The 27,362-nt window shown below is 35.2% G+C and overlaps 1 protein-coding gene across 1 annotated transcript in view; it reads left to right on the plus strand.

The window, feature by feature from the left end:
- KHDRBS2 (KH RNA binding domain containing, signal transduction associated 2) overlaps positions 1-27,007 on the plus strand; it is a 720,740-nt gene extending 693,733 nt beyond the window's left edge. Inside the window, exons 8-9 of the mRNA XM_059937548.1 lie at positions 2,254-2,312; positions 26,837-27,007. Coding sequence (XP_059793531.1) covers positions 2,254-2,312; positions 26,837-26,934 — 157 coding nt within the window. The 3' untranslated portion in view covers positions 26,935-27,007. The remainder of the gene's footprint in view (positions 1-2,253; positions 2,313-26,836) is intronic.
- Positions 27,008-27,362: the final 355 nt, after the last annotated feature.

A 27,362-nucleotide genomic window follows, 5' to 3' on the forward strand; every position in this document is an offset into this window, starting at 1 on the left:
AAAACTTTCAGGACTTTGCTATACATATGTGAGGGTTCTCAACTGAGTTGCATCATTTCTATTAAGATAAACATCCAGCCACCAGCCAATGACTTTAGACTTCTACAATCTCAAGTCTTAGAAAGATGGGGAGAAAAACTTACTACCACATTTTTCTTAGAGAATTTGTATATAATTATCCTAGGCAATGAAATCTAAGTTATCTTTTTTTATCGCAGCTACATTACACTGAAATTGAATTAGTGCATTATCAATTGCCTCCCAGAAAGATAAAAATAACCAAACTTCTGTCCATCTCTCTTTTCATCTCTAATATACAGACTTTTATTTTATTTTTTGCTTCTCCTTCCTTACTATCAATGAAATCTCAAGTATTTAATATAATGAGACCTATGGGATTGTCTTGAAGGATAATAACAACCAAATAATTTTAGGCCTTTCTTTCTTCCTTCCAACCTAACGCTTTGTCATCTATCACCCACCCTCAGCCCTTATGAAATTTGGTATTTGATATTAAGCCATTTTCTTGCCACACTTTTATATACTTAGACGAATTAGTATATCTTGATATAATTTATAAATTTATATATACAAATTATATATGTAAATATATATGTATAAATACATAGCTTATAAATTAAGGTTCAGGCAGAGAACTTTATTTTTCTATGTTAATTAGCTTAATTTTGGTAATCATCTCACAACATATATATGTATATATAATCAAAACATCATGATGTAAAACTTACATTTAGAAAACTATTTAGTTGTCAATTATACCTCAATAAACCTAGAAAAAAATAAAAGTAAAGTAAAAGAAGAATGTATGTGAAATTTAACTAAACATCTTTTCATCTTATTTTCAGATAGTCCAGTGAACTCAATAATATGATCAGTTTCTGATTTGAACCATCCTTTTCTTTTTTTGCAGTTTTGTCAGGTTTTGATTCATTGTTTTAATTACTTTGTAAAAGAATTTGAACATTTTCTTTTTATTCCATTGGAGGCATCTCCTTTTTTTAACATCTTTATTGGAGTATAATTGCTTTACAATGTTGTGTTAGTTTCTGCTGTACAACAAAGTGAATCAGCTAAATGTATACATATATCCCCATATCCCCTCCCTCTTGCATCTCCCTCTCACCCTCCTTATCCCACCCCTCTAGGTGGTCACAAAGCACCAAGTTGATCTCTTCATGTGATGCAGCTGCTTCCCACTAGCTATCTATTTTACATTTGGTAGTGTATATATATCAGTGCTACTCTCTCACTTCGTCCCAGCTTACCCTTTCCCTTCCGCATGTCCTCAAGTCCATTCTCTGCGTCTGAGTCTTTATTCCTGTCCTGCCCCTAGGTTCATCAAAACATTTTTTGTTTGTTTGTTTTAGATTCCATATATATGTATTAGCATATGGTATATGTTTTCCTCTTTCTGACTTACTTCACTCTGTATGACAGACTCTAGGTCCATCCACCTCACTACAAATAACTCAATTTCATTTCTTTTTATGGCTGAGTAATATTCCATTGTATAGATGAGGCAGAGAACTTTAAATGAATGAGCTTATTTGAGTGAAAAATACAGTGTATCACAAATATTTGTAGATCCCTAAATAAAGTTAAAATATGCATTAATTATCCAAATTCTAAGCTAAATTAATTTCCACTTTTTGTATAGTGTTAAAAATTATGACTTGGTAACATTAGGCTAAGCATCTAGCAAGATATTAAGTGAGAAGAAATAGCTTATGTATTTGAGAAGCCTAGGGACATACTGTGGAAGAGTTGGAAGGCAGTATAAATATAATTTCAGTGTTTGGAAGTGAAGATGAAATTGTATATTTCTTAAGGTAATTGCATTAAAACCCACACCAAATTGACCAGATTGTCATCTTGTGTAGCACTTTTCTTGGAAATAGGCCTTTTATAACTCTTCTCTTGAAGTATCATACTTGTGCTTTGGAGGAAATTTGATTTATGTAATGGAGGATAAAGATAAGGTACTGAGGTGGGGTGAGAAAATCATAGCACTCTTTGTCAATAACCTGTATTTTTCTTACTGAATATTCTTCTTTGAATTCTATTATTTGATGAATATTATTCTACTATTATTTATGTTCAAATATGTGATTTATGCCTAGAGATTCTTGGGATATTACCTTAGCACACATTTTGCATTCAAATTCCATATGAGTTTTTGGGTTGATTCCTCCTGAATACAGTAACATTGATCTCTGTCTAAATCTATTGCAGTGTGCCTGAGTACTATGACTATGGTCATGGAGTAAGTGAGGATGCCTATGACAGCTACGGTAAGACCTTTACTTTACTAAAACTTTGAAATCAAAACATCCATCAGTCACTGACAACTCAGAAATTACTTCTATCTTTCTCCCCCCCAGTTTTTACAGAAGTCCAGACTACATTGATTTATGTAATTCCAGGGTGAGATTTGATGTAGAGAGCCAGTGCCAGAAAATTGGACAGATCCATTTTGATCAAAATTTCAAAAGTAATTATCACAATCATAGAAAACCTTCAACAGCAACAGTGAACATTAAGAATAGTGTCTTTCTTACATGTTTCACTGTGTCCATTGTCTGACTCATTGATATGACAGCAATGCTGTCTTTCTGCTATCACGATGATCATTAGAATAATATACAGTTAAAAGATTTTAAAACTTTGAAGGGCAGAAACTGTAACTTTTAAGTTATTTTTATAGCATGTGTAGTTCCTGAAAGTGCCAAATAATGATTGACTCATAAGAATTAATAGTCAATAAAAATATCAGTCTATAAAATTAATTTCAAAATTACATTGTTTAATTTAAAAACCACTTAAAGTTAACGATTCAGTAAGATTTGTTGAGTGCCTATGATATATCAATATAGTACATCACTTAGAAGTGTAGTTTCTGGTTCCTGAAAATATATGTTCAGCATCACCAGTTGACTGCCTTGAAAAATAACACTCATTTAAATGTTCCCAGTCCTGGATTTTTATTAAAATAATACCAAGGCCACTCTGTTCCTCTTTATGAGGAGCAGTAAAGGAGATGATGAACATTGCCTGTGTTCAGGGCTCCACATGATGAAGGTGCAGTGCTCCATCAGGACAGGGAAGGGAAGGTCCAGACATCAGAGAAAAAGAAGTGCACCCTCCTTGGAACCAGAGGTACCAAATCAAGTCACTTTTCTGGTGACTCTCATGAGGCCAACTCAGAAGTAGGAGCATAAAAATAAGCCACCATCACAATCGCTGCTATCCATGAGCTGAGTACCTACATATATTTTCTTATTTTTTTCTTTATAATATATTGAAATTTGAAGTATTTTATCTCCATTTTATAGTAAAAATGCACATTTGTCTTTTGTGCACAAAGGTATTGTCAGTCTCCAGGAATATGATGGTGTACACGATAGATATTGTCCCTCCCTACTTCCTGCTGTCTACTGTTGAGAAACGTATTCCTACATATAAAAATTGTGCCAGACTATAAACCATGTGATTCAGTAGAAGGTCAGAGAACATTACTCACATAACAGATATTTATTTAATGGCTAACACATGTAAGTCATTGTTCTCAATCCTGGAGATACTGCAGTGAACAATCACTTAAAGCTTACATTCTAATGAGAAGATATATTATTATTTATAAATCACTTTTTTAAATGGAATTTTTATTTGCAAAATACAGTCATTGTTTTTTACACATGGCACATAAATTTGAGGAAAAATCCCCTATGAGCTTTACTTCACAGAATTACATGCACTGAAATCAATGGCAGGGATGAGTTTGATGATATCTGACTGCATAGTTGGTAATAGGGTATGAGATTTCTTTTTTTATTTTTTTAACTAAACTCCAGAGTTTATTTAGATTTTACTACTTTTCCCATCAATATTTTCTTTCTGTCCCACGGTTCAATCCAGAGTACCACATTGCATTTAGTTGTCATATTTCTTTATTCTTTCTTGTTTTTTTAAAAAAAATTTTATTGGAGTATAGTTGATTTACAATGTTTTATTAGTTTCAGGTGTACAGCAAAGTGAATCAGTTATACATATACATATATCCACTTTTTTTTTTTTAGATTCTTTTCCCATGTAAGCCATCTATTTCTCAATTATTTACATTTAAAATGTTAATGCCATGTAATTAAGGCAATAGGGAAAAATGTGTGAATACAAACTATTACTTCTCAGACCTTCTAATGGAGATGCAGGAGTCATCGTAAGGAGAGCTTGGCTCACTTCTGTCACCTATTGTGTGCTTTCCTGGGTGTTTAGCTCTTCTGCTGCTGCCAAGTCTAGAGACAAACAAGCTCTATCACTTTATAAGCTACACTTGCTCATAAGCACTAGCTTTCATTCTGGGTTAAATTAAAATTTACCAACAAGCAATTCTCTGCACACAGAAAGCAGTTGATAAATCTTTTCAATAAAGTAACGAATAAAATGTGGATAGTGGTTTGACTGTCTGGACAGAGTAAGAATTATATTAGGCAGGAATTTTTAAGTAATAACTTTTATTACCTAAAATTTCAGCCAAATTGGCCATATTCTTAATGTTGAAAGATTAGACACATTTATGCCTACAAGTAGACTTCGCTTTAGGGTCTTGACTTTTTCTTTGGCCACCAGGACCTGTGGCCATTTTCTGGCATCATTGAGCAAGCATTAATTCAAGAATACACTTCACATTCAAGATGATTTCATTTTGTAAGTGTTGATATATCAGCCCTCTATGCATTCTGATTTGGAAAGCGCTTCTTGATTTTCATGTCAGAAGGGTAATTATTCAAGAAAGAATTTATTTATTTATTTTGTTGGGGTCAGGAGGTGACATTCCAGGGACAGAGGCAAATAAATCTAAACAACACGTTGCAACATTTTTTCGTGGTGCAGCTCATAGAAAACAGTGGAGTTCAGCAAGGAGGCTGCTCACAAGTCAGGGCCCCTTCCACCAGCAGCCCAGGGCCCCTTCCATTGCCCCATAATCCTCTCTGCTCACTGTGACTCATCTCTGCTACACTGGGCCACAGAATGCAGTCAGGAACTCTGAACAAAAGTGACTGTTTTAAATGATGCACATGTGAAAGTAATTATATATTTTTAGAATTTTTTTTTATTTTTTTTTGCCACAGGTGTTAAGAAATACAAGTGGATACATAGGTATGATTAATCTAAAAATAAGTTATTTTTTTCTTACTCTAAAAATAATACACATACACTATAGAAAATTTAGGTTAAAAAAGGAAATTTAAATTACACTCCTATATTTACTCATTCTTTACTGTTATATATTTTACCAATTTTTAAATCTATCATGATACACATCTTATTTAAAAAGAAAACACAATATAGACTGCTTTATAAAAAATTCCTATAAGATTTTTCCACCATAAAATAAAAGTTTCTTTTTTCAGTTCTTAATCCTTAGGATAATACCTTGACAAAATGCAGAATTTAATATATTTTCATATGTGCCATTATAATTAACCATAAATATGTATATTTGAAAAGGGACACTCCTTTTATATGACCAGAAAATAAAGAAACTGCTTGCATGTCAATCCATATAGTCATGAGGTTTAAATTTGGGGAGGGTCCATGTTCCCATATTCTATACAGAAAATAGAAAAAGGACTAAGTCAAATGATGAGAAATAGTAAGAGCTCAGCATCATAAAGCCTAATTAAATTAATATGCATTATATGCCCTCAGATTTTAGTACTAGGTGATTATGTAAAGGGAACTTTAAGTTCAGGATTCTTGCTCCATAGGTTGCTCAGCCTGTCACGTCCAAATGGGCAGATGATAACATTTAAATATGCATGTGGAGCAGTGATTTGAGGACCCACTCATGTCAATTACAGATTGATGTTTTTCACTAATTTTCCATACCTCACATGTTAACAAGTATCCATTTGTAGCTTATCTTTAATGAACTGTGCACAATCTTTTAAATTAATAACATTTACTCCAAAATGTAAATCTTGCATCTCTGCTTATTCACTTATATTTTGAATTACTAATTCCTCTCTGTTACATTTTGGTTGTGTCATGGATACAGATCTGTATTTTTATAAAACAAACAGCCCCAATTCTCAGTTTCTTGGCAACACCCAGACTTAGACAGTATGTGAGGAGGCTCACAATCAGCTGCCCCAGAACCTCCTCTGCTGCTCAGGCTTGAGGAAAGAGCTGTGGGAGAGGAACAGGGAATGCTCTCCAGAAGAACGGTATCCTGCATTCAAAAGACTCATGGATGGAATCTCTCATTCAGGATTCCTTCAAAAATAGTTTGAAATAAACCAGTAGAAGTAAAAATCCAGTCATTCAGTGTGACACTTCAATCTGAATCTTTATACATCATGTTTCATGTGTCACCAGATTGAAACTGTATTTGTCTCTTTTGGGCCCATAATTCATGGTAAAGTAACAAATACGCTGACTTCTGTGAATATCATGTATCCCTTTGGGCTTCATTGCAATTAAATTATTCAAATTATTTTTGTACAATTTAATATTGAATATTAAACCATTTTCTTACAATGATGTAAATATAAAATTTTAAATATTAAGTATTTTAAATAAATATTAGTATGAAAATATGATACAATTATATTTACTTCATATATACAATATAATATAAAATAATTTACTTATATTATTTAATGTATTATGAATATTAAACATTTCATTGATGTTAAATTATTATTAAATTAATATTTAAGAATTAAATTTCTGATAACTTAAACTTCATTTTGGAACATGAATATTTGACTTACAGAAATCCCAAATCAGTTTTTGCCGTTTTAAAATATTTCCTACCTTATCAGAGTCATTATAATTGTTTTGGATAAGTCTGAATAGCTCATAATTCAATAAGGGTGCACAGATCAGCATGTCTTATCAATACTTCAAATAAGAAACACCCTCTAATCTGAGATTGATAGCTAAGAATGGACAGTAATATTCTCTTCTCAGAGAAGAGAGCTGTTTATTAAAATGTATTTAATGTATGAACTGAAGAGCTAATTATAGGTCTATTCTGTAGTGACATTTTAGATGACAGGTGTGTGGAATCAAGGAGGGTAATATTAATACACTGTCTTGAAATGAATGAAAGCAAAAAGAATTTTTGTACCCTATTCTAGGGCATTTGAGTGCCTCACTTCAAGTTGATTGCAGAACACAAATGCATTCATTTTGTGATGAGGAACTGGAATGATTATTATCCCCATGTGAAAATAAGCCCTGCTTTGATTAAGCTGTGAAAACAGCAAAGGAAAATGAAGCTACCTGGCAATCATGCCACCATGTTATTCAAGAGCAAACACAGTTCATTTGCAATAGTAAATAGAAATAGAAATTTGAGGAAATTGATTTTACAAATGGAGATGAGTTTTCTTAATATGGGCAAGAATTTATCAGTCATTTTTAATAGTAGTGTATACAAAGTATTTATCATAGGATTAATATCGAAGTTGTTATTGAGAAATATTGAGAAAAATATCACTGTGATTGATTCAATTTAACTTTTAATATAGATTTTTAAACTTTATTTTTTAATTTTTTTAATGTAATCTTATTTATTTATTTATCTATTTTTGGCTGTGTTGGGTCTTCATTTCTGTGAGAGGGCTTTCTCTAGTTGCAGCGAGCGGGGGCCACTCTTCATCGCGGTGCGTGGGCCTCTCACTATCGCGGCCTCTCTTGTTGCGGAGCACAAGCTCCAGACGCACAGGCTCAGTAGTTGTGGCTCACGGGCCTAGTTGCTCCGCGGCATGTGAGATCTTCCCAGACCAGGGTGAGAACCCATGTCCCTGCATTAGCAGGCAGATTCTCAACCACTGCGCCACCAGGGAAGCCCTAAACTTTATTTTTAATGAAAGAAGAACTAAAGAAATTGTGCTTCTGAAGTATTTTAATATCCAGTTGTAAACTTACCTTAAGGAGAAGCTAATTTTCTGCTCTTTACTATTTCAGAGGTTGCAATGAAATGGATATCTAATCCTGCTAGTTTTGATAATAAATTCAGATTATCTTGCTTCAGCAAGAAACAGCCAAAATGAGCAAGGCACCACCACTTCACTGCTTGCATTGCTCATTTGAAGTTAGATGTACTTAACAGTGGTTTCAATTTTATTTTGAATCATGCACTCCTGAGTTCAACAATTTTAGGTAATACTGGAATCGGCATTTCAGTATTTTAGATCAGAGATTCTTAACCTTAATTATACATTTTCAAATCACCTGGTGAATTTCGAAGAAATACCAGTGTCCAGTTACCATCCCAATTCAGCTCTATCATAATCTTTGAAGATGAGAGCTAGGCACCAGTTAAAAGTTCCTGGGTGGTCTTCCTGGATGCTCTGGTTGAGAATAAGTTTTAGATGGATACATGGGAGCATGCTGATAAGCGGCCTACAGTCTTAATATGAAAGGTCAAAACTGTGCCAGCCATCTGCATTCTTGAAGGCAACACACAAGTTATGTACAGTGTACTTTTAGAACAGTGGAGATTTTATAAATAAACATTGTGTTATAGAACCAGGCATTTTAAATTCATTAAAAAAAACAACTATAAGTTTAAATAATGGAAAATAAAATATAGCCCTTTTTTGAACAAACTTAGTGCCTTTTTGAACAAGTGTGTTTAAACAGTTAAATCTCAAATTTGATTTTGTCTAAAATTCACCCAATCGAAAGTCCACAAAAAATTATAATCCACATGCATTTAACAACTCTCTTGAGCCAATAACTCAAGTCATAGGAAAGTTCTTTCATTACTTAACTTTCTGCTGAGTTAATAATACAATCATTTTAACTGAATGGGAGGCAAAAGTTGAGTGATTTATTGTCAGAATCTTGGAATGAACTGATCATGTACAAAAAATATATTCAATATGATATAGATTTGTATTTTGAATGTACAAAAATATTTTTTTTAAGAAACACAAAGTATAGAGTACAAAATTAAAAGCTGGGAGAACATTTTCTTGCCAACGTGGAAATACACCAACTAGGAAGATATATATACAGGAGCTATGCCACCTTAGTGTACCTTCATAGAATTTCCAGAGTTTAGGGAGATTTTATGTTTATTAAAAGAGGGCATGGATTAAAAAAAATAAAGACTAAGATACATTGTTCTGAAATAAATGTGCTACACTTCATTTATCAAATATGTTATAATTTATTGAATGACTCAATGGGAACTGATATATATGAATTGCTGAAAAACTATGCCAGTTGAAAATGTAATTATAATTATTGATGACTAATAACTGATGTCTTTTTGTATTGAACAAATTACTTATACTGGTACCTTATCAAACATTTAGCTCAGTTGTAAGACGTGCCAAGAAGAAGAAAAAAAAAATTAGGTCAATCTCTCTGGTGTCTGGTCATTGTCAAGGAAGATTTCAGGGGCAGCCCCCTCAGTCTCAGGGGACTGACAGACACCCAGGAGGCTTTCAGCGTTTGGAAGTTCCAGCAGGGATAGGTCCAGTCATGGGCAGAGAGCTAAGATTCAGGTTGTTGAGAAGACCAGGAAGAGCAAACAAAGAGACTAGAGTGGGTGCCCAGAGTCAGGCCAAACTTCGCCAGTTAAGGGCACAGTTCTCCACAAAAGTGTCCTTACTTTACACACAGACACAAGTTTGGGTTACCCCAGGTCACCCTTACTTCTGACGAGCTGGCTACAAATTTGGAGGTTCCCACTACCTACTTAGGTTTGATAATTTGCCAGAATAACTCATAGAACTAAGGAAAGTGATATACTTACAGTTAACTTTATTATAACAATAAGATAGAGAGCAAAACCAGCAAAGGGAGAGACACGTAGGGCAAGGTCTGGAAGGATCCCAAATGTGAAGCTTTCAAAACCTTCAGGGCAGTGTTATCCTCCAGGCAACATTGATGTGTAGCAATCAAAAGTATTGCCAACCAGGGAAGTTTATGTAAATCTCAGTGCCCAGAGTTTTTTTATCATTGTTTTATTATGTAGGCATGAATGATTAGATCATCTTATCTCCAGCCTTCTATCCTCCCCAGGGTGGGCTGGTATCACATGGTAAAAGCCCAAACCCTCTAATCTCATAGTTGGTCTTTCTAGCATGACCACCCCCCATCCTGAGTCATCTTGTTAGCATAAACTATCAGGTCAGGTGTGGTCAGAGGGGTCCACCATTCATAACCAAGACACTCCAATTACTCTAGGAAATTCCAGAGTTTAAAGGTTACCTTGTGGTAACCAGGGACAAAGGTGGCCAAAATTGTTTTCACACAGGTGTTGAGATGAGGGTACCAATCTGAGAAAGCAGGCAGAGGCTTGTGGGGCAAAATCAGAGGGAGCCAGAGCTGGTCAAGCAGCCAAGGTAGCATTCTGCTGAGTTTAAAGTCTGATTTGTATTTTTAACTCCCAAAACTTGTAGTTGGTCTGAGAATACAATCTGGGCTCATTTCTATTATCAAGTATAGAAATGACAGATGTTGTGAGTGGGGGTGGGGGTGGCGTGTGTAAGGAAATCCAGAAACTACAGGTTCAGTCTCTGTCTACAAAGGTATGCCACCAAGCCCACTGTCTTCACTGAATTAAAGACGTTATTGGACTTCTTTGAGAAGAGGATCATAAAATATTATTTTATATCATCATTCTTATTCTTCCTTGCATTATTTCTCATAAAGCCCTTACATGCATTTCAAAAGAAAAGGTCTATGACCGAATTCTGCAGGTTTTGATCAATTCAGAATTTTATTCAACAATAATTGAAGTATTGTTTTTGGCGCACGTCAGAGAAGCTTCTACATTGTGTCCAATTATCATTTGCCATTTTTTTTTTTGGAAATCTTTCTAACTGGGTTATTTATTTCCTTTTTATTTAGATGGGATCTTTACTCCAAAGAGAGAAGAAAGTTACATACTTAATTTAAAATATTAAGAGCTTACCTTTATTTGTCTACAGCAGCAAGATATTGTACAGCAGAGTCAAGAATAAAATATAAGTTTAAATTTCAAACTACATATGCAATTTGTAAGGGATGATAATCAAAGGGTGATAATTAGAAATTCAATAGTACACATAGAATCAAGCTATTATTAAATATGATAACATGTAAAATGTGCAGGGTAGGGGTTAAACAGACTAGACAGTTTAAAAATAAATAGCACCAGCTGATTAGCTCAAGATGGTGGGGTAGAAGGATGTGAGCTTACCCTCTTCTGACAAAAACACCAAAATCACAACTAACTGATGAACAACCATTGACAAAAAAAAAATGCTGGAACCTACCAAAAAAAGACACCTTACATCCAAAGATAAATAAGAAGCCACAACAAGATGATAGGAGGGGCACAATCACGATAAGATCAAATCCCATACCCACTGCTTGGGCAACCCACAAACTAGAAAACAAATATACCACAGAAGTTATCCCACAGGAGTGAAAGTTCTGAGCCCCACATCAGTCTTCCCAGCCTGGGGGTCCAGCAACAGGAGGAGGAGTCCCCAGAGAATCTGGCTTTGAAAGCCAGTGGGGTTTGATTTCAGGACTTTCACAGGACTGGGGGAAACAGAAACTCCATTCTTGGAGGGCACACACAAAGTCTTGTGTGCACCAGGACCCAGGGGAAGAAAGCAGTGACCCCATAAGACACTGGGCCAGACCTACCAGCTAGTGTTGGAAGGTCTCCTGCAGAAGTGGGGGTGGTGGCTGTGGCTCACTGCAGGGACAAAGACACTGGCAGCAACAGATCTGGGAAGTACTCATTGGTGTGAGCCCTCCTGGAGATCACCATTAACCTCACCAAAGAGCCTGCATGCTCCAGTGCTGGATTGCCTCAGGCCAAACAACTATCAGGGAGGGAACACAGCCCCATCCATGAGCAGACAAGTGGATTAAAGTTTTACTGAGCAGGGCCCTGCCACCAGAGGGACAAGACCCAATTCTACCCACTCCCAGTCCCTCCTATCAGGAAGCTTGCACAAGCCTCTTAACAGCCTCATCCACCAAAGGGCAGACTATAGAAGCAAGAAGAAATATAATCCTGCAGCCAGCAGAATGGAAACCACAATCAGAGAAAGTTAGAAAAAATGAAATAGCAGAGGAATATGTTCCAGATGAAGGAACAAGATAAAACCCCAGAAAAACAACTAAGTGAAGAGGAGATAGGCAAACTTCCAGAAAAAGATTTCAGAATGATGATAGTGAAGATGATCCAGGATCTCAGAAAAAGAATGGAGGCAAGGATCTAGAAGATGCAAGAAATATTTAACAAAGACCAAGAAGAACTAAAGAACAGACAAACAGAGATGAACAATACAATAATTGAAATGAAAAATACACTAGAAAGAATCAATAGGAGGATAACTTAGGCAGAAGAACGGATAAGTGAATAGGAAGACAGAATGGTGGAAATCACTACCATGGAAGAGAATAAAGGAGAAGGAATGAAAAGAAATGAAGACAGTCTAAGAGACCTCTGGGACAACAATAAACACACCAATATTCACATTATAGGGGTCCCAGAAGGAAAAGAGAGAGACAAAGGTCCTGAGAAAATACTTGAAGAGATAATAGCTGAAAATGTACCTAACATGGGAAAGGAAACTGTCACTCAAGTCCAGGAAGCAGAGAGTCCCAGGAAGGGTAAACCCAAGAAGGAACAAGCCAAGACACATAGCAATCAAATTGACAAAAATTAAAGACATAGAAAAATATTAAAAGCAACAAGGGAAAAACAACAAATAACATATAAGGGAACTCCCATGAGGTTATTGGCTGATTTCTCCGCAGAAACTCTGCAGACAAGAAGGGAGTGGGGTGATATATTTAAAGTGATGAAAGGGAAGAACCTACAACCAAGAATACTCTAGCCAGCAAGGCTCTAATTCAAATTTGATGGCAAAATCAAAAGCTCCACAGATAAGCAAAAGCTAAGAGAATTCAGCACCACCAGACCAACATTGAAGCAAATGCTAAAGGAAATTCTCTAGGTGGGAAAGAGACCAGCAACTTTAAAAAACTTTGTACATATATAGACTGCTATGTCAAAACCTCATGGGAACAGCAAACCCCAAAACTACAATAGATACACACAGACAAATAAAAAGTAACCCAAACACAACAATAAAGATGGTCATCAAACCACAAGAGAGGAGAGGAAGGAAAGAAAAAAGACCTACAGAAACAAACCCAGAACAATTAAAATGGCAATAGGAACATACATATTGATAATTACCTTAAATATAAATGGATTAAATTCTTCGACCAAAAGACAAAGACTGGCTGAATGGATACAAAAATAAGACATGTGTATATGCTGTCTACAAGAGATCCAACTTCAGGCCTAGGGACACATACAGACTGAAAGTGAGGGGATGGAAAAATGTATACCATGCAAATAGAAATCTAAAGAAAGCTGGACTAGCAATACTCATATCAGACAAAATAGACTTTAAAATAAAGACTATTACAAGAGACAAAGAAGGACACTACATAATGATCAAGGATCAATGAAAGAAGAAGATATAACAATTGTAAATATCTATTCACCCAACATAAGAGCATCTCAATATATAATGCAAATACTAACAGCCATAAAAGGAGAAATTGACAATAACACAGTAATAGTGGGGGACTTTAACACCCAACTTACAACAATGGACAGATTATCCAGACAGAAAGTCAGTAAGGAAGCACAGACCTTAAATGACACATTAGACCAGATGGACTTAACTTATAGAACATTCCATCCAAAAGCAGCAGAATACACATTCATCTCACATGCACATGGAACATTCTCCAGGATTGACCACATGCTTGGTCACAAAGCAAGCCTTGGTAAATTTAAGAAAATTGAAATCATATCAAGCAACTTTTCTGACCACAATGCTATAAGATTAGAAATAAACTACAAGAAAAAAATGTAAAAATCACAAGCACGTGGAGGTTAAACAATATGCTACTAAACAACAATGTATCACTGAAGAAATCAAAGAGGAAATCAAAAAGTACCTGGCGACAAATGAAAATGAAAGTACAACAATCCAAAGCCTTTGGGATGCAGCAAAAGCAGTTCTAAGAGGGAAGTTTATAGCAATAAAATCTTACCTCAGGAAAGAAGAAAAATCTCAAATAAACAACCTAAACTTACACCTAAAGCAACTAGAGAAAGAAGAACAAACAAAAACTAAAGTTAGTAGAAGGAAAGAAATCATAAAGGTCAGAGCAGAAATAAATGAGGTGAAGAAAACGGTAACAAAGATCAGTGAAACTAAAAGCTGGTTCTTTGAAAAGATAAAGAAAATTGATAAACTTTTAGCTAGACTCATCAAGAAAAAAGGGAGAGGACTCAAATCAATAAAATTAGAAATGAAATAAGAGAAGTTACTACAGACACCACAGAAATACAAAGGATTATAAGAGAATACTATGAGCAACTGTATGCCAATAAAACAGACAACCTGGAAGAAATGGACAGATTCTTGGAAAGGTACAATCTCACAAGACTGAACCAGGAAGAAAGAGAATATATGAACAGACAATTCACAAGCACTGAAATTGAAACTGTGATTTAAAAACTCCCAACAAACAAAAGTCCAGGACCAGATGGCTTCACAGGGGAATTCTATCAAATTTTTAGAGAAGAGTTAACACCCATCCTTCTGAAACTGTTCCAAAAAATTGCAGAGGAAGGAAAACTCCCAAACTCATTCTATGAGCCACCTTTACCCTGATACCAAAGCCAGACAAATGTACCACAAAAAAAGAAAATTACGTGCCAATATCACTGATGAACATACACACAAAAATCCTCAACAAAATACTAACAGTCTGAATCCAACAATACATTAAAAGGGTCATACACCATGATAAAATGAGATTTATCTCAGTGATGCAAGAATTTTACAATAACCAGAAATCAGTGTGATACACCGTATCAACAAATCAAAGAATCAAAACCATATGATCATCTTAATAGATGCAGAAAAAGCTTTTGGCAAAATTCAACACTCATGTATGATAAAAACTCTCCAGAAAGTGGACAGAGAGGGGACCTACCTCAATGTAATAAAGGTCACATATGACAAACCTACAGCTAACATCATACTCAACAGTGAAAAGCTGAAAGCATTTCCTCCAAGATCAGGAACAAGACAAGGATGTCCACTCTCACCACTTTTATTCAACATAGTTTTGGAAGTCCTAGCCCTGGCAATCAGAGAAGAAAAGGAAATAAAGGGAATCCAAATTGGAAAAGAAGTAAAACTGTCACTGTGTGCAGGTGACATGATCCGATACATAGAAAACCCTAAAGATGCTACCAGTAAACTACTAGAGCTCATCAATGAATTTGGTAATGTTGCAGGATACAAAATTAATATGCAAAAATCTGTTGCATTTCTGTACAAAAGCAATAAAAGATCAGAAAGAGAAATTCAAGAAACAATTCTATTGTTTGTTTCAATAGGAAACAAAAGAATCACATCAAAAAGAATAAAATACCTAGGAATAAACTTGCCTAAGGAGACAAAAGACCTGTACTCCAAAAACTATAAGACACTGATGAAAGAAATCGAAGATGGCACAAACAGATGGAAAGATACACCATGTTTTTGGATTGGAAGAACCAGTATTGTCAAAATGACTATTCGACCCAAGGCAGTCTACAGATTCAATGCAATCCATATCAAATTACCGATGACATTTTCTCACAGAACTAGAACAAAAAATCTTAAAATTTGTATGGAGACACAAAAGACCCCGAATAGCCAAAGCAATCTTGAGAAAGAAAAATGGAGCTGCATGAATCTGGTTCCCTGACTTCAGACTATACTACAAAGCTATAGTCATCAAAACAGTATGGTACTGGCACAAAAATGGAAAAGGAAAGAAAGCCCAGAAATAAACTCATGCCCTATGGTAAATTAATCTACAACAAAGGAAGCAAGACTATACAATGGAGGAAAGACAGTCTCTTCAATAAATGGTGCTGGGAGAACTGGACAGCTATATGTAAAAAATGAAATTAGAACATTCTTTAACACCATACACAAAAATAAACTCAAAATGGATTAAAGACCTAAATGTGAGACCGGATACTGTAAAACTCTTAGAGGAAAATATTGGAAAAACACTCTCTGACATAAATCGCAGCAATATCTTTTTTGATCTGTCTCCCAGAGTAACGGAAATAAAAACAAAAATAAACAAATGGGACCTAAGTAAACTCAAAAGCTTTTGCACAGCAAAGGAAACCATAAACAAAACAAAAAGACAACCCACAGAATGGGAGAAAATATTTGCAAATGATGTGACCGACAAGGGATTTGTCTCCAAAATTTACAAACAGCTCATGCAGCTTAATATCATAAAAACAAACAACTCAATCAAAAACTGGCAGAAGACCTAAATAGACATTTCTCCAAAGAAGACATACAGAGGGCCTAGAGGCAAATGAAAAGATGTTCAATATCACTAATTATTAGAGAAATGCAAATCAAAACTGCAATGAGATATCACCTCACCCCAGCAGAATGGGTATCATCAAAAGATCCACAAACAACAAATGCTGGAGAGGGTGTGGAGAGAAGAGGACCCTCCTACACTGTTGGTAGGAATGTAAATTGATGCAGCCACTATGGAAAACAGTATGGAGGTTCCTTAAGCAACTAAAAATACAACTACCATATGACCCTGCAATCCCACTCCTGGACATGTATCCAGAGGAAAACATGGTCTGAAAGGATATATGCACCACAATGTTCACTGCAGCACTCTTTACAATAGCCAAGACATGGAAGCAACTGAAATATCCATCAACAGAGAAATGGATAAAGAAGATGTGGTATATATATTCAATGGAATATTACTCAGCCATTAAAAACAATGACATAATGCCATTTGCAGCAACATGGATGGACCTAGAGATTGTCACATTGAGTGAAGTAAGTCCAGCAGAGAAAGAGAAATATCGTATGATATCACTTATATGCAGAATCTAAAAAAATGATAAAAATGAATTTTTTACAAAATAGAAACAGACTCATAGACTTAGAGAGTGAACTTATGGTTACCATAGGGATGGGTGAGGGGGAGGGATAGTTAGGGCGTTTGGGATTAATATGTACACATTGCTATATTTTAAATGGATGACCAATAAGGACATAGTGTATAGCAAAGAGAACTCTGATCAATATTATGTAGCAACCTAAATGGGAAAAGAATTTGAAAAATAATAGATATATGTATACATTTAACTGAATCACTTTGCTGTACACCTGAAACTAACACAATATTGTAAATCATCTATAGTCCAATATAAAATAAAAAGTAAAAAAATAAATTAAAAAATAAAATAAAAATAAATAGCACCACCACCAAAGAGAGGAGAGTTATACTAATCACAGCATATTTAAATTACAGTGTGAGTCTTATTTCAAATCGTGGTGGCCTCACTGGGGAATATACAAGCTTGTAAAAAACACTCACTGCATGTTAAACTACTTGGAATGCTTTCTTGGCACAGCCTTAAGTTTGTTGGGCATTTTTTTAACCCTCCTGGAGCTTACAGAATAGCAATAATTCAAATAACTTAATCTTAGTCACAGAAGATAAAATTGCAAAACCACACTGTTATTTGGAAATTAGGTATATACATGAAGTAAGTTTGGGGGTACTAAACAAGGGTATGTATAAAAATGCAGTAAAGTTAAGAAAAATGGCCCCAGGATTTCCAAATCTAGACTGAAAAAAGAAACTGGAAGAGGATTTAATTCTCATATTATAAAAACCAGCCATGGCCACAGACACACATTCCATTGTGCTGAATTTAAGTTAATCGAGAAATATCAAGCACGAACTATTGGGCCACAAATGTATTTCAGAATTTTTTCTCAAAGTTTCTACAATGTTCCTCATTATAGATTATTCATATATTTATCAACTGTCTTTCTGAATTTACCCATTTATATTTTCAATATGTACCACATTTTAAACATTCATATTTGTTGTTTATGTTAAGATTGGACTTTGGAGATAGATTTTATTTGTTTCATGGTCCAGATAGCCAATTGGAAATACATACTTTCAAAAGCCGCTTAGGGACTTCACCTAAGAATATCTTCAAGGACTAAAATGGATCTCACCACTTCTGAGGAAAATTTTGGTATTTAGGACAAGTTCCCCAGTAACCAAGAGAAGCACTTCAAAAGTCCCAAAGACCCAACCCATCTCTGGCTTGTGGGAGCACTACCAGAAATCATCATCATTCTTAAAATGAATCAAAATAGTGAGTAATCAAAAAATCTAATCAATAAGCATTTACTCATTGTTAGGGAAAATGTAACCTTTTTCTCAGTATATTAAACGAAGTGAAATCATTCATTTGCCAAAATTTAACAGGTATCTAAAGTTTGGGTCTTTTGTACTTGAAACCTTAAACTGGTTTGTTTTACTGGTACCTTCTCCTAATTGGTCCATTTCCATGCAAAAATAAGATGACCTTCCTTTTGAGAAAAAGATTTTAAAGTCTTAAATTTATCAGCAACATTACTTGTATTTTGAAACACAAGAATTTTTTTTTTCAATAAGCAACATAGAATACTTGTACTTTAGATGATCACCAAAGTCATCAACTCTAATTGTCTAAAATGAAGTCAAGGTTCAGACCATGTTAGGCCTTGTGTGGAATTCCTTGTTAAAAAATTTGGACTTGATCTTGAGTATGCTACAAGAGCAACTGAACAGGCCTAATCAATTGTATTTGGACAAGTTCCTCTCTCAAGAAGGTGGAGAAGAGTAGGGAATGTATACATACACACATATGTATATACACACACACAGTAGGGAATATATATATACTCATGTATGCATATGTACAATAGAACACATATACATTATGGCATATATATACATATATACATACATATATATGTATATATGATTAAAATCAGGGAAAAACACAAAAGATAGCAAGGTAGCTGAGTACTCTGGGCAAAGAGGATAATGGCTTGCCATGGAATAGGATTAGTGGAGATAGGAAGAAATGGGTGAGTGAAACATATTAAGGAAGAAAAGAAAAAGCTTGATGATCGCTTATATCTATTGAGCAAAACTGAGAAGATGTCAAGGGTTTTTGATGTATAACTAGGTAAGTTGTATGTAATAGCATTATTCACTGAAATAGGAAACTTAGAGAATTAAGTAGCATGGAGGAAAAGATGTTTAGTTTTGAAAAAAGTTGAGTTTGAGACACTTGAGGAAATGTCTCACAGGGATTTAGATATGCATGTCAGAAGCTCAGAATGGTTTCTGACAATTAAAATGTGCCATCAGTATGTAGATGAAGAGACTTGCTGACTTGCCAAAGAGGCCTTTCAACAAGAAAGAGGCAGAACTAGAACTCAAAAGCATGCCTGGCTATAGGACTCATGGGACTTCCATTCAAACTGAAGGGATCCATCTGAGGGAGGTCTATGTTTTCTTTCTGGGTACAAAATGAAGATGTAAAATATTTAAATTTAATTAATTTATTCAATAAGTAATTACTGAGTACCTGTCATGTGTGTCTTAAAACTCCAGAGTTGGGAATGGAGTATAGTCCTTTATTATTCTCTAAATGGGTTATCTCAAGTGTTACTTGTTTCTAACAGGGAATGTCTAATTAAAAATTTGTGACAGTGATAATAGCTGTAATTGCTTCCCAGATGCTGCCTGAATTTCCAGAGAGCATAAATGATAGAGAACTGAAATTTCACTCTTCTTAGAACATAACTCATTATGTTCATCTCTGAAAAGAAATGTTGATCATCCATATTTCTCCTTCAGTACTATTCTGTTTTACCCTTTGCATCTTAAAACAATAAACTCTGCAATTACATATAGTGACAATACAAATTGTGTGGATGAAATTGTTGAACAATTAGGTTCTAATATTCCATTAATATCTGAAAATGCTTAGAGCAGATCAGTTAACCCTGCCTTCCACTTTAAACACCTAGATTTACACCTTAGCAAATTCACTTCAAGCAGCCTACATTTTTACTAACAAAATTAAAGCTACAATCTCCTCATTTAGCTAATCAATTGTTTGTTGTTGGAATCACCAATTATTATTATTATTTTTTTAAGATTTAATTTTATTTATTTTTGGCTGTGTTGGATCTTCGTTGTGGTGCTCGGGCTTCTCCTTACGGTGGCTTCTCTTGTGGAGCACAGGCTCCAGGCGCGCAGGCTCAGTAGTTGTGGTGCACAGGCTTAGTATCTCTGTGGCACGTGGGATCTTCCAGGACCAGGGATCGAACACATGTCCCCTGCATTGGTAAGCAGATTCTTATCCACTGCCCCACCAGAGAAGTCCTGGAATCACCAATTATTATATAATCAGAAGGGAGTAAAATAATTTGTCTTATTTTCTATCCAAGAAAAGAAAAGGAAAATGAGAGTGGAAATCAGGAGCTTCTTTCAGATAAAAAGGGTAGTGGAAAGATGGTGAGACAATTACAAATAAAAATTCTGGGTTTTCCCAACAACTAAACTTTCTGAGCTATAGTTTTCTCATCTTTAAAAGGAAGACAACGTTAACACCCATCGTGGAAGAAAATTTTATTAGCTAATAATACACATAAAATGCCTAGCACTATGCTTGACACCTAGAAGGTGTAATGGTAGTAAGTATCTTCATTTTTTTAGTAGGATAAGTATTTTAAAATTAAAGAAAATGGACATTGTTATTTTAGTGAGTTACAACAGCAACTACAAAACATCTAACCTAACATATTCTCTTTGGGAATAAATAGCCATAAAGCAACATGTACTTAAATATTTGAAATATGCTTTTAAATAGAAAGATATCCCTCTAAGAAATGAGAAACCTAACTGAGCCCAACAAACTGAGTGGCTCAGAGCCAGTGTGAACTTTAATCAACCTGCTGTAATGCTCTTAAGTGATTAAAACCAAAGACACTAGTGGATTGTAATAGTAGAGATTAATTTAGATTTCTTACAATAGTTGTGTTTTTTGCAAATTGGTTTACAGTATACAAAAAATAAATAGCAAGAGCTGTCCTTTTTTGTTGTAGTGTGATTAAAAATTTTCTTTGAGATTCTTTTTCAGATCTCAGAAATATAAACAACTAGCTATTTAGGTCTAGCAAAGTGTGAGCATAAGAGCTATGTCCTCAGTAATCTTTATGACACCCTATGTCCTTTCTGAACTATCTCTAAAGTTAGTTTATTTTGAAGGTGGCATGTTAAACCTACTTCCAGAGAGACAGATAAGCACTAAAAGTTTACTTTCCAGATAAATAATGCCGACTTTTCATAAATTGGTGCCTTGTTCTTGTGCTTCATTTTTTTCCCTCCAACAACCTCAATGTTTATAGTATCTCTGGGGCACTCAGAAAACACCATTTTGCAAGTTTAAAAATCATCAAGATTTTTCTTTCCCACTCTGAATACTCCCCAAAGTACCTAGTCCCATGGCAGGAATGAGAGAACATTGAGAAATAAATGCCACTTAATAGTCCTGATTCTGCTGAGAACAGAGTATTTGAGATGCAATAGTTTTATAAGTCACTAGAGTAACATTTAATGCACAAGAAGAGTTACCTGGGTAATTTACACCCTTTTATCAAAGTAAAATGTTCCTCAATGATGCTTATTAACATGTAATGGAGATTACACACTATGCATTCTGTAAAACTTGAACTGGGTAAAAAAAATCAGTCTGAGTTTAAAAAACCAGAGATGGGATAATTTTTTAAAAGAAATATTGATATATTTCAAATATATAAAACACTATAACCTAATTCTAACAATGTGTTTCTGAATGAGTCCTGTTTTACTTATTTTGCATAACTGATTTTTAAATTCCTTTTTAGTTAATAGCATCATTTATTTATATGTAGCTTACAGATATTTATGGTGTCCTTACTACTTCTTTGTCACTGTAGAAAGTCTTTCGTTTCATAGATCTTAGAATCCAGTTTAAAAAACCAGGCCAGATGATACAAAATAATTAATACAGGAAAGTTTTTAAAGAATGTGAGTTCTCTTAAATAGGTTAAACAGTACCTGAATTCTTAGTTATGCCATATGTTTGCTCAGAAAATTACTTCTTTGAAATGATTCAGTATTAGAGTTCTATCCAAGTTCAACTGAATGATGGAAGTTAGTAGCTCCCTTCTCTACGCTTTCCTCAGCATTTTCTTCAAATATCAATTACAATTGTGCTGTAATCTATGACATTTCATGTTAGTGTTGTCCTGTGATCTCCTTAAGGCTCCTTAAACTATCTTCATATGCAGGGTTTAATACAAGGACTGGCATATAGGAGATCTTTAGTGAAGAAAAAACAAGAAAATGTTATCTAATGAATGCTTTATTTGACCCCTTTCCTTCCTATTCATATACCATATGGTACATTAAAATCTGGATTGGGAAACCCAGAAATGGAAATTCAATCAAGTCAGTTGAACTCTATTTTTCATATCTTCATTTGCTTTTTCCAGATCCACAATTCTGTAAACCATTCCAGTAATGTCCAACTTGACAGACATTTATTTTGCACCTTCTCTAAGGAATAATGTATTTATTTGCTCTGTTTACATGCATAGACTACCTAGTGCCTCTCAGATGACAATCATCCTGATATTGAGAGAATCTTACTTCCTTTATCATTTCCCAAAAGTAAAAAAGAAAGATCTCTAAACCTTATTGTTTGTAATGATTTTTTTAATGACATCCTTCATGGGAAAAGAAACACTTGGCCAGGACTCCAAAATTTGTATGAAGTCCTAAAACATTTAAATCTACTTTATCTGCTGAATAGTCGAAGCCCAAGAAGACAGATAAATTCTAAGTCCATTCCTGGGCCTTTATAACTTCACATTTTAGAGAATTCCCATCATTAAGACTTTATAATGATTTGTCTATTCCTATGTACAGGGTTCCATGATGGACTCAAGTTAGAATCCCTCTGGATTTCTAAGAATCACTTCTATCTCAGAAGTAATCCAAGAGCTTCTGGTGAGCAGAAGCTGACCACACAAGGCTCAATGGCACACTATATGATTCATGACAAAGGAAAAACATTCAAGTCAGTGCTCTCCAGTCCAGACACAAAGACCATAACTTCACTGAGAGAAGCTGGCTTGTATTGTAATGTGGTGACTAAATGTGTGTCTAAATATAAACATTATGATATTAGGAAAAATATAGACCAAGGAAATTTGGCACAAATAGAAATAGTATTTCCCTGATCTCAATTATTATTGAGAACATGTAAGCAATGGGCCCAAGATCTGAATTAAGTGAAATTAATCCTTGATTTCCTCTGCTAATGGTAAGGAATCTTAGAAAATCTAAAACTTACTTTTCCTGGTTAGGAATTCATTTTAGCTGCCTTTCTGGTTACTACTGAAGCTGAATCCAGCCTCTGTACCCCAACATCAAATTAAATCTCAGAGACAGAGTTTTGGGTGAAGTAGAAAAGAATAGCTTTATCACTTTGCCAGGCAAAGGGGGCAACAGCTAGCTGATGCCCTCAAAACTGTGTGTACTAACTTGGAGAGGGTAATGAGAAGTTTTATAGTAATGGTTCCAAGAGGGAGTGATCAGCTTGTGGACATACTTCTGATTGGTTGGTGGTGAGGTAAGTAGGAGTCAACATCATCAACCTTCAGGTTCCAACTGGTCTGGGGTCTATGTACTTGTGGGCAGCATACCATCTTTAACCATTAACTTCTTCCACCTAGTGGGGGTTTCAGTATCTGCAAAACAGCTCAAATATATTGTAGTGTGTATTCCTTGATGGGGACCTAGGACCTTGCCCCAAAGCTGCACTATTGTTTCTCTTGACTATTTCACCCTTGTCTCTGCATCCTCTCCCTTCCCTAATTAACAACTGCTTGAATCTGCCCTTTGGAACTCAGTGAAGGCCATGAGGCTGAATGAAGCCTATTTCTTGTAGTCAAAGAAATGGGGGACACAAAAGGCTTTTGTGCACAGGAGCCCCACAGGGCCCTGCTCAGTATCACTATTATGCTGGGCTAATAGTATTTCCCATTTTCCTAGCCTTCAGCAAGGAGGAAAGAGCATAGTATTAGTTCACATACCAGTAGAGAATTATGAAAGAGCATATTTTTGTGCAATGAAAAAAGTTTTAACACTTTTTTGTAATAGGACTCCGCTATGATTGTTTCATTGAATCTAATAGTGAAATACTTTTGATACTTAGCTAACTAACCCTAGTGAGTAAGAAGTCTGAATTTATAACAAGTATATAAGATTCCTATTTATAGAGCTTTTAAAATTAATGTTGAATTTCTTCAGCTCAACTGTTAGTGTTTTTAAGGTTGTCATTGGAAGCTCTTTATGCCTCCTAGTTCCCACATTTAGTGGATTATGTGATTCGCTATGCACTGCATATTTTTCCAGGTGCTGGGGATACAGCAGTGAACAGTGTCACTCCCCATTTTAATGTTGGTCAACAGTTAAAAGATGTAAGGTTTTAGTCCATCAATTTGCTGCCCTGGAGTTTTAGATAAAGTCAAATAAAACCAAGTCAGTGAGTTTTCATTAAACACATTTGCTCTGTGGCAAGTCCCCAAGATTATGCCAGTTTAAAAGTTCCGACAAATCTGGGGGTAGATGTGGCAGGTATGGCTGTCACTCTGCCTGCTGTTGTTTCACTGTTTTGCAGGAACATTCAGCATCTAAGAAACAATCCAGGACTTCCATCCCCTGGGAAAACTTGAAACCTATATTATTGCAGCTCCTAAAGCCCATAGATTGCAACCCAGGGATCTTTAACACTCTAGAACAAATGAAGCAAAAAGTGGTGCATTCCCTTTGCTAAAAAAAGTAATAAAATGGGGTAGATTTTACTTCCAGAGGATGAGGGCACTGACATATTCTTGATTATTCATAGACAAAGTGTAAAATTCATATTCTATAAGGCTGACAAGGCACTTTCTAGCTTGCAAACAAGATCCATTTTCCTTTCCAGTACATCAAAGAAACTTTTCTTTATTTCCAGTCAAGTACATACATAAAATTCTTCTCCAAAATGTCTCTGTTGAGAAAGTCTAGCAGCTTGGTGGTAAACTGCTCTCTTCAAGAGATCACATGAAAAAGACCAACATCTACAATCTCCCACCAAGAAAGACAACATGATCTAGAGCGGGTCCTGTAAAACTTTCTTGTAAAAGCCCAGTGTGTAAGTACTTTAGGCTTTGCACGCAGTATGGTCTCTGTTACAATTACTCAAGTCTTCCTTTGTAGAGTGAAGGCAGCCACATACAATATGTTAATAAGTAAGCATACCTGTAGTCCAGTAAAACTTCATTTACAAAAACAGGCAGCTGGCCAAATTTGGCTCAAAGGCCTTAGTTTGCCAACCCCTGATCTAGGTAAATCTGTATTCTGACCAAAGGTAACACTTCTCATATTTATTTAGGATCTCACTTCTATTTTGTGTCCTATCATATATTGAAATAATCATAAGCATGTACCTTAAATAGTGAAAGAGATGTAATTTTTCATTTATCATCAGATATCATTTGTAATAAAGGTATCCTAATGAAGGATATCCTCAGAAACCTAATGTTCACCCCTTTAATGCTATTTTCCCCTATATTGATCCAACTTTTGTTCATTTTTCTATATTATAGATGATTATTCCTTTCCTTATAGTATAGTAAGTACAATTTAAATTTTTCTTATTGTTTTTGCTAAAAACATTCTTAGAGGCACTTGAGCTATCCAGGGGCATATGCCCTACATCAGTGGCCTCAATCTGAAGTGATTTTCCAGTTATTTCCATTACCACCATCTTGTATATCAGCTGTCAATGTCAGTGTGTCTATTTCTAGTAATCCCTTTTCTTATATCCATACTTCCTCCCTCCATAGCCCAATGCATAAAATCTGCTTTCTAATGAAGAACTGAATTCTTTCTGATTGAAAGACCCAGATAACCTAGTTTCTGGAACCACTTAAGCCACCATAAACCCCTTGGCCCTTTGAAGGAGCACTACATTTCCCTTTTGGGTACATAGACTTTAAAAAAGCTATTTTCCACAACACTCAAAAGGTTGGCTGCTTGCTTCTTGTCTGTTGGCCAGGTCCCAGAGCATTGAGGTTACTGGAAGTCAGATTAACAGATAAATGAAGAATTTTCCTAGAGTACTAATACCTCTTTATTTTTCAACTTGTTTTTCGAAAAACTGATAGAAGATTTTTCTTTACTGATTTGCTACTGAAAATTTACGCCATATCTTCTTCTCTCTCACTGACTTGGATAGTTTAGCACAATGAACCTCAACGTTGGACCCTGAGTCATCTAGGGAAGCACTGAAAAAATACCAAATCCTAGGTCTCACCCTGTAGAGTTTTTAATCATTTGGTTTGGGAGATAGAGAATAGGCATTAGTCATTTTTGGTTTGGTTTGGTTTGGGTTCAAGATTCCCAGGTGAATCCTATGTTAATCAAGGGCTAAGAACCACTGGTTTCCTATATCCAGTTTCTTTTAGGAGTCTGTGCAAAGGATTAGGGAGGGGCGGTTTACCTTGATGCTCCTCTTTCTACTTAACACATAATAAATGGACTTTAACTTTCTCTCCTTTGAAAAATGCCCTGCAAGTTTAATTCCAAGTGGCTGTATTTCACCATATGATCTCACCATATGGAAAATGTAGTAAGTCTAGAGCCTTCAGTGTTAAGATCCTTTATTCTCTTTTCGGCTATTGCATCTTAAATAACTGTTTTTGATAACTGTGAAGCCAAGTGAATGCTACTGTCTTTCTCTTGTTCATAGCACCAGAAGAATGGGCCATGACCCGCTCCAGCCTGAAGGCACCACCACCAAGGTCAGCCCGAGGGGGATACAGGGAGCACCCCTATAGTAGATACTGAGGGTTCTCCTCGCCTGTGACCTCACCTCAAAGACAATTCATAGCCTGTGGTCTCCACATAAACAGCAACATGACAAGTAATAGTCCTTTTCTTTGTTCCTATTCTAGGGATAACTGCTCATGATTGCTCCCATATATTTCTTGTATTGCCCTGATACTGTTGGCGTGACACTGACATTAGTATTATTTTATAAAACAGACTAAAAAAAACATTGACAAGCATTGTCTATAAACCATTCAGTAGGATGATATTCTCTTGGTTGTTTTCATTGTTGTGTGTAATCTTTTTTTTTTTTCCTTTCTTTCTTTTTAAAGAAAGAGCATGAATCTGTTAACAGATTTTGAGTCTCAATCAACTAGCAAAAACTTTGTTTAGGGTTGCTAAAAAACTGTAACATGATATTTGAACTAGCTATAATAAAGTTGTAG

This window comes from Balaenoptera ricei, chromosome 11, assembly GCF_028023285.1.
Source record: "Balaenoptera ricei isolate mBalRic1 chromosome 11, mBalRic1.hap2, whole genome shotgun sequence".
In the NCBI taxonomy this organism is placed as follows: domain Eukaryota; kingdom Metazoa; phylum Chordata; class Mammalia; order Artiodactyla; family Balaenopteridae; genus Balaenoptera; species Balaenoptera ricei.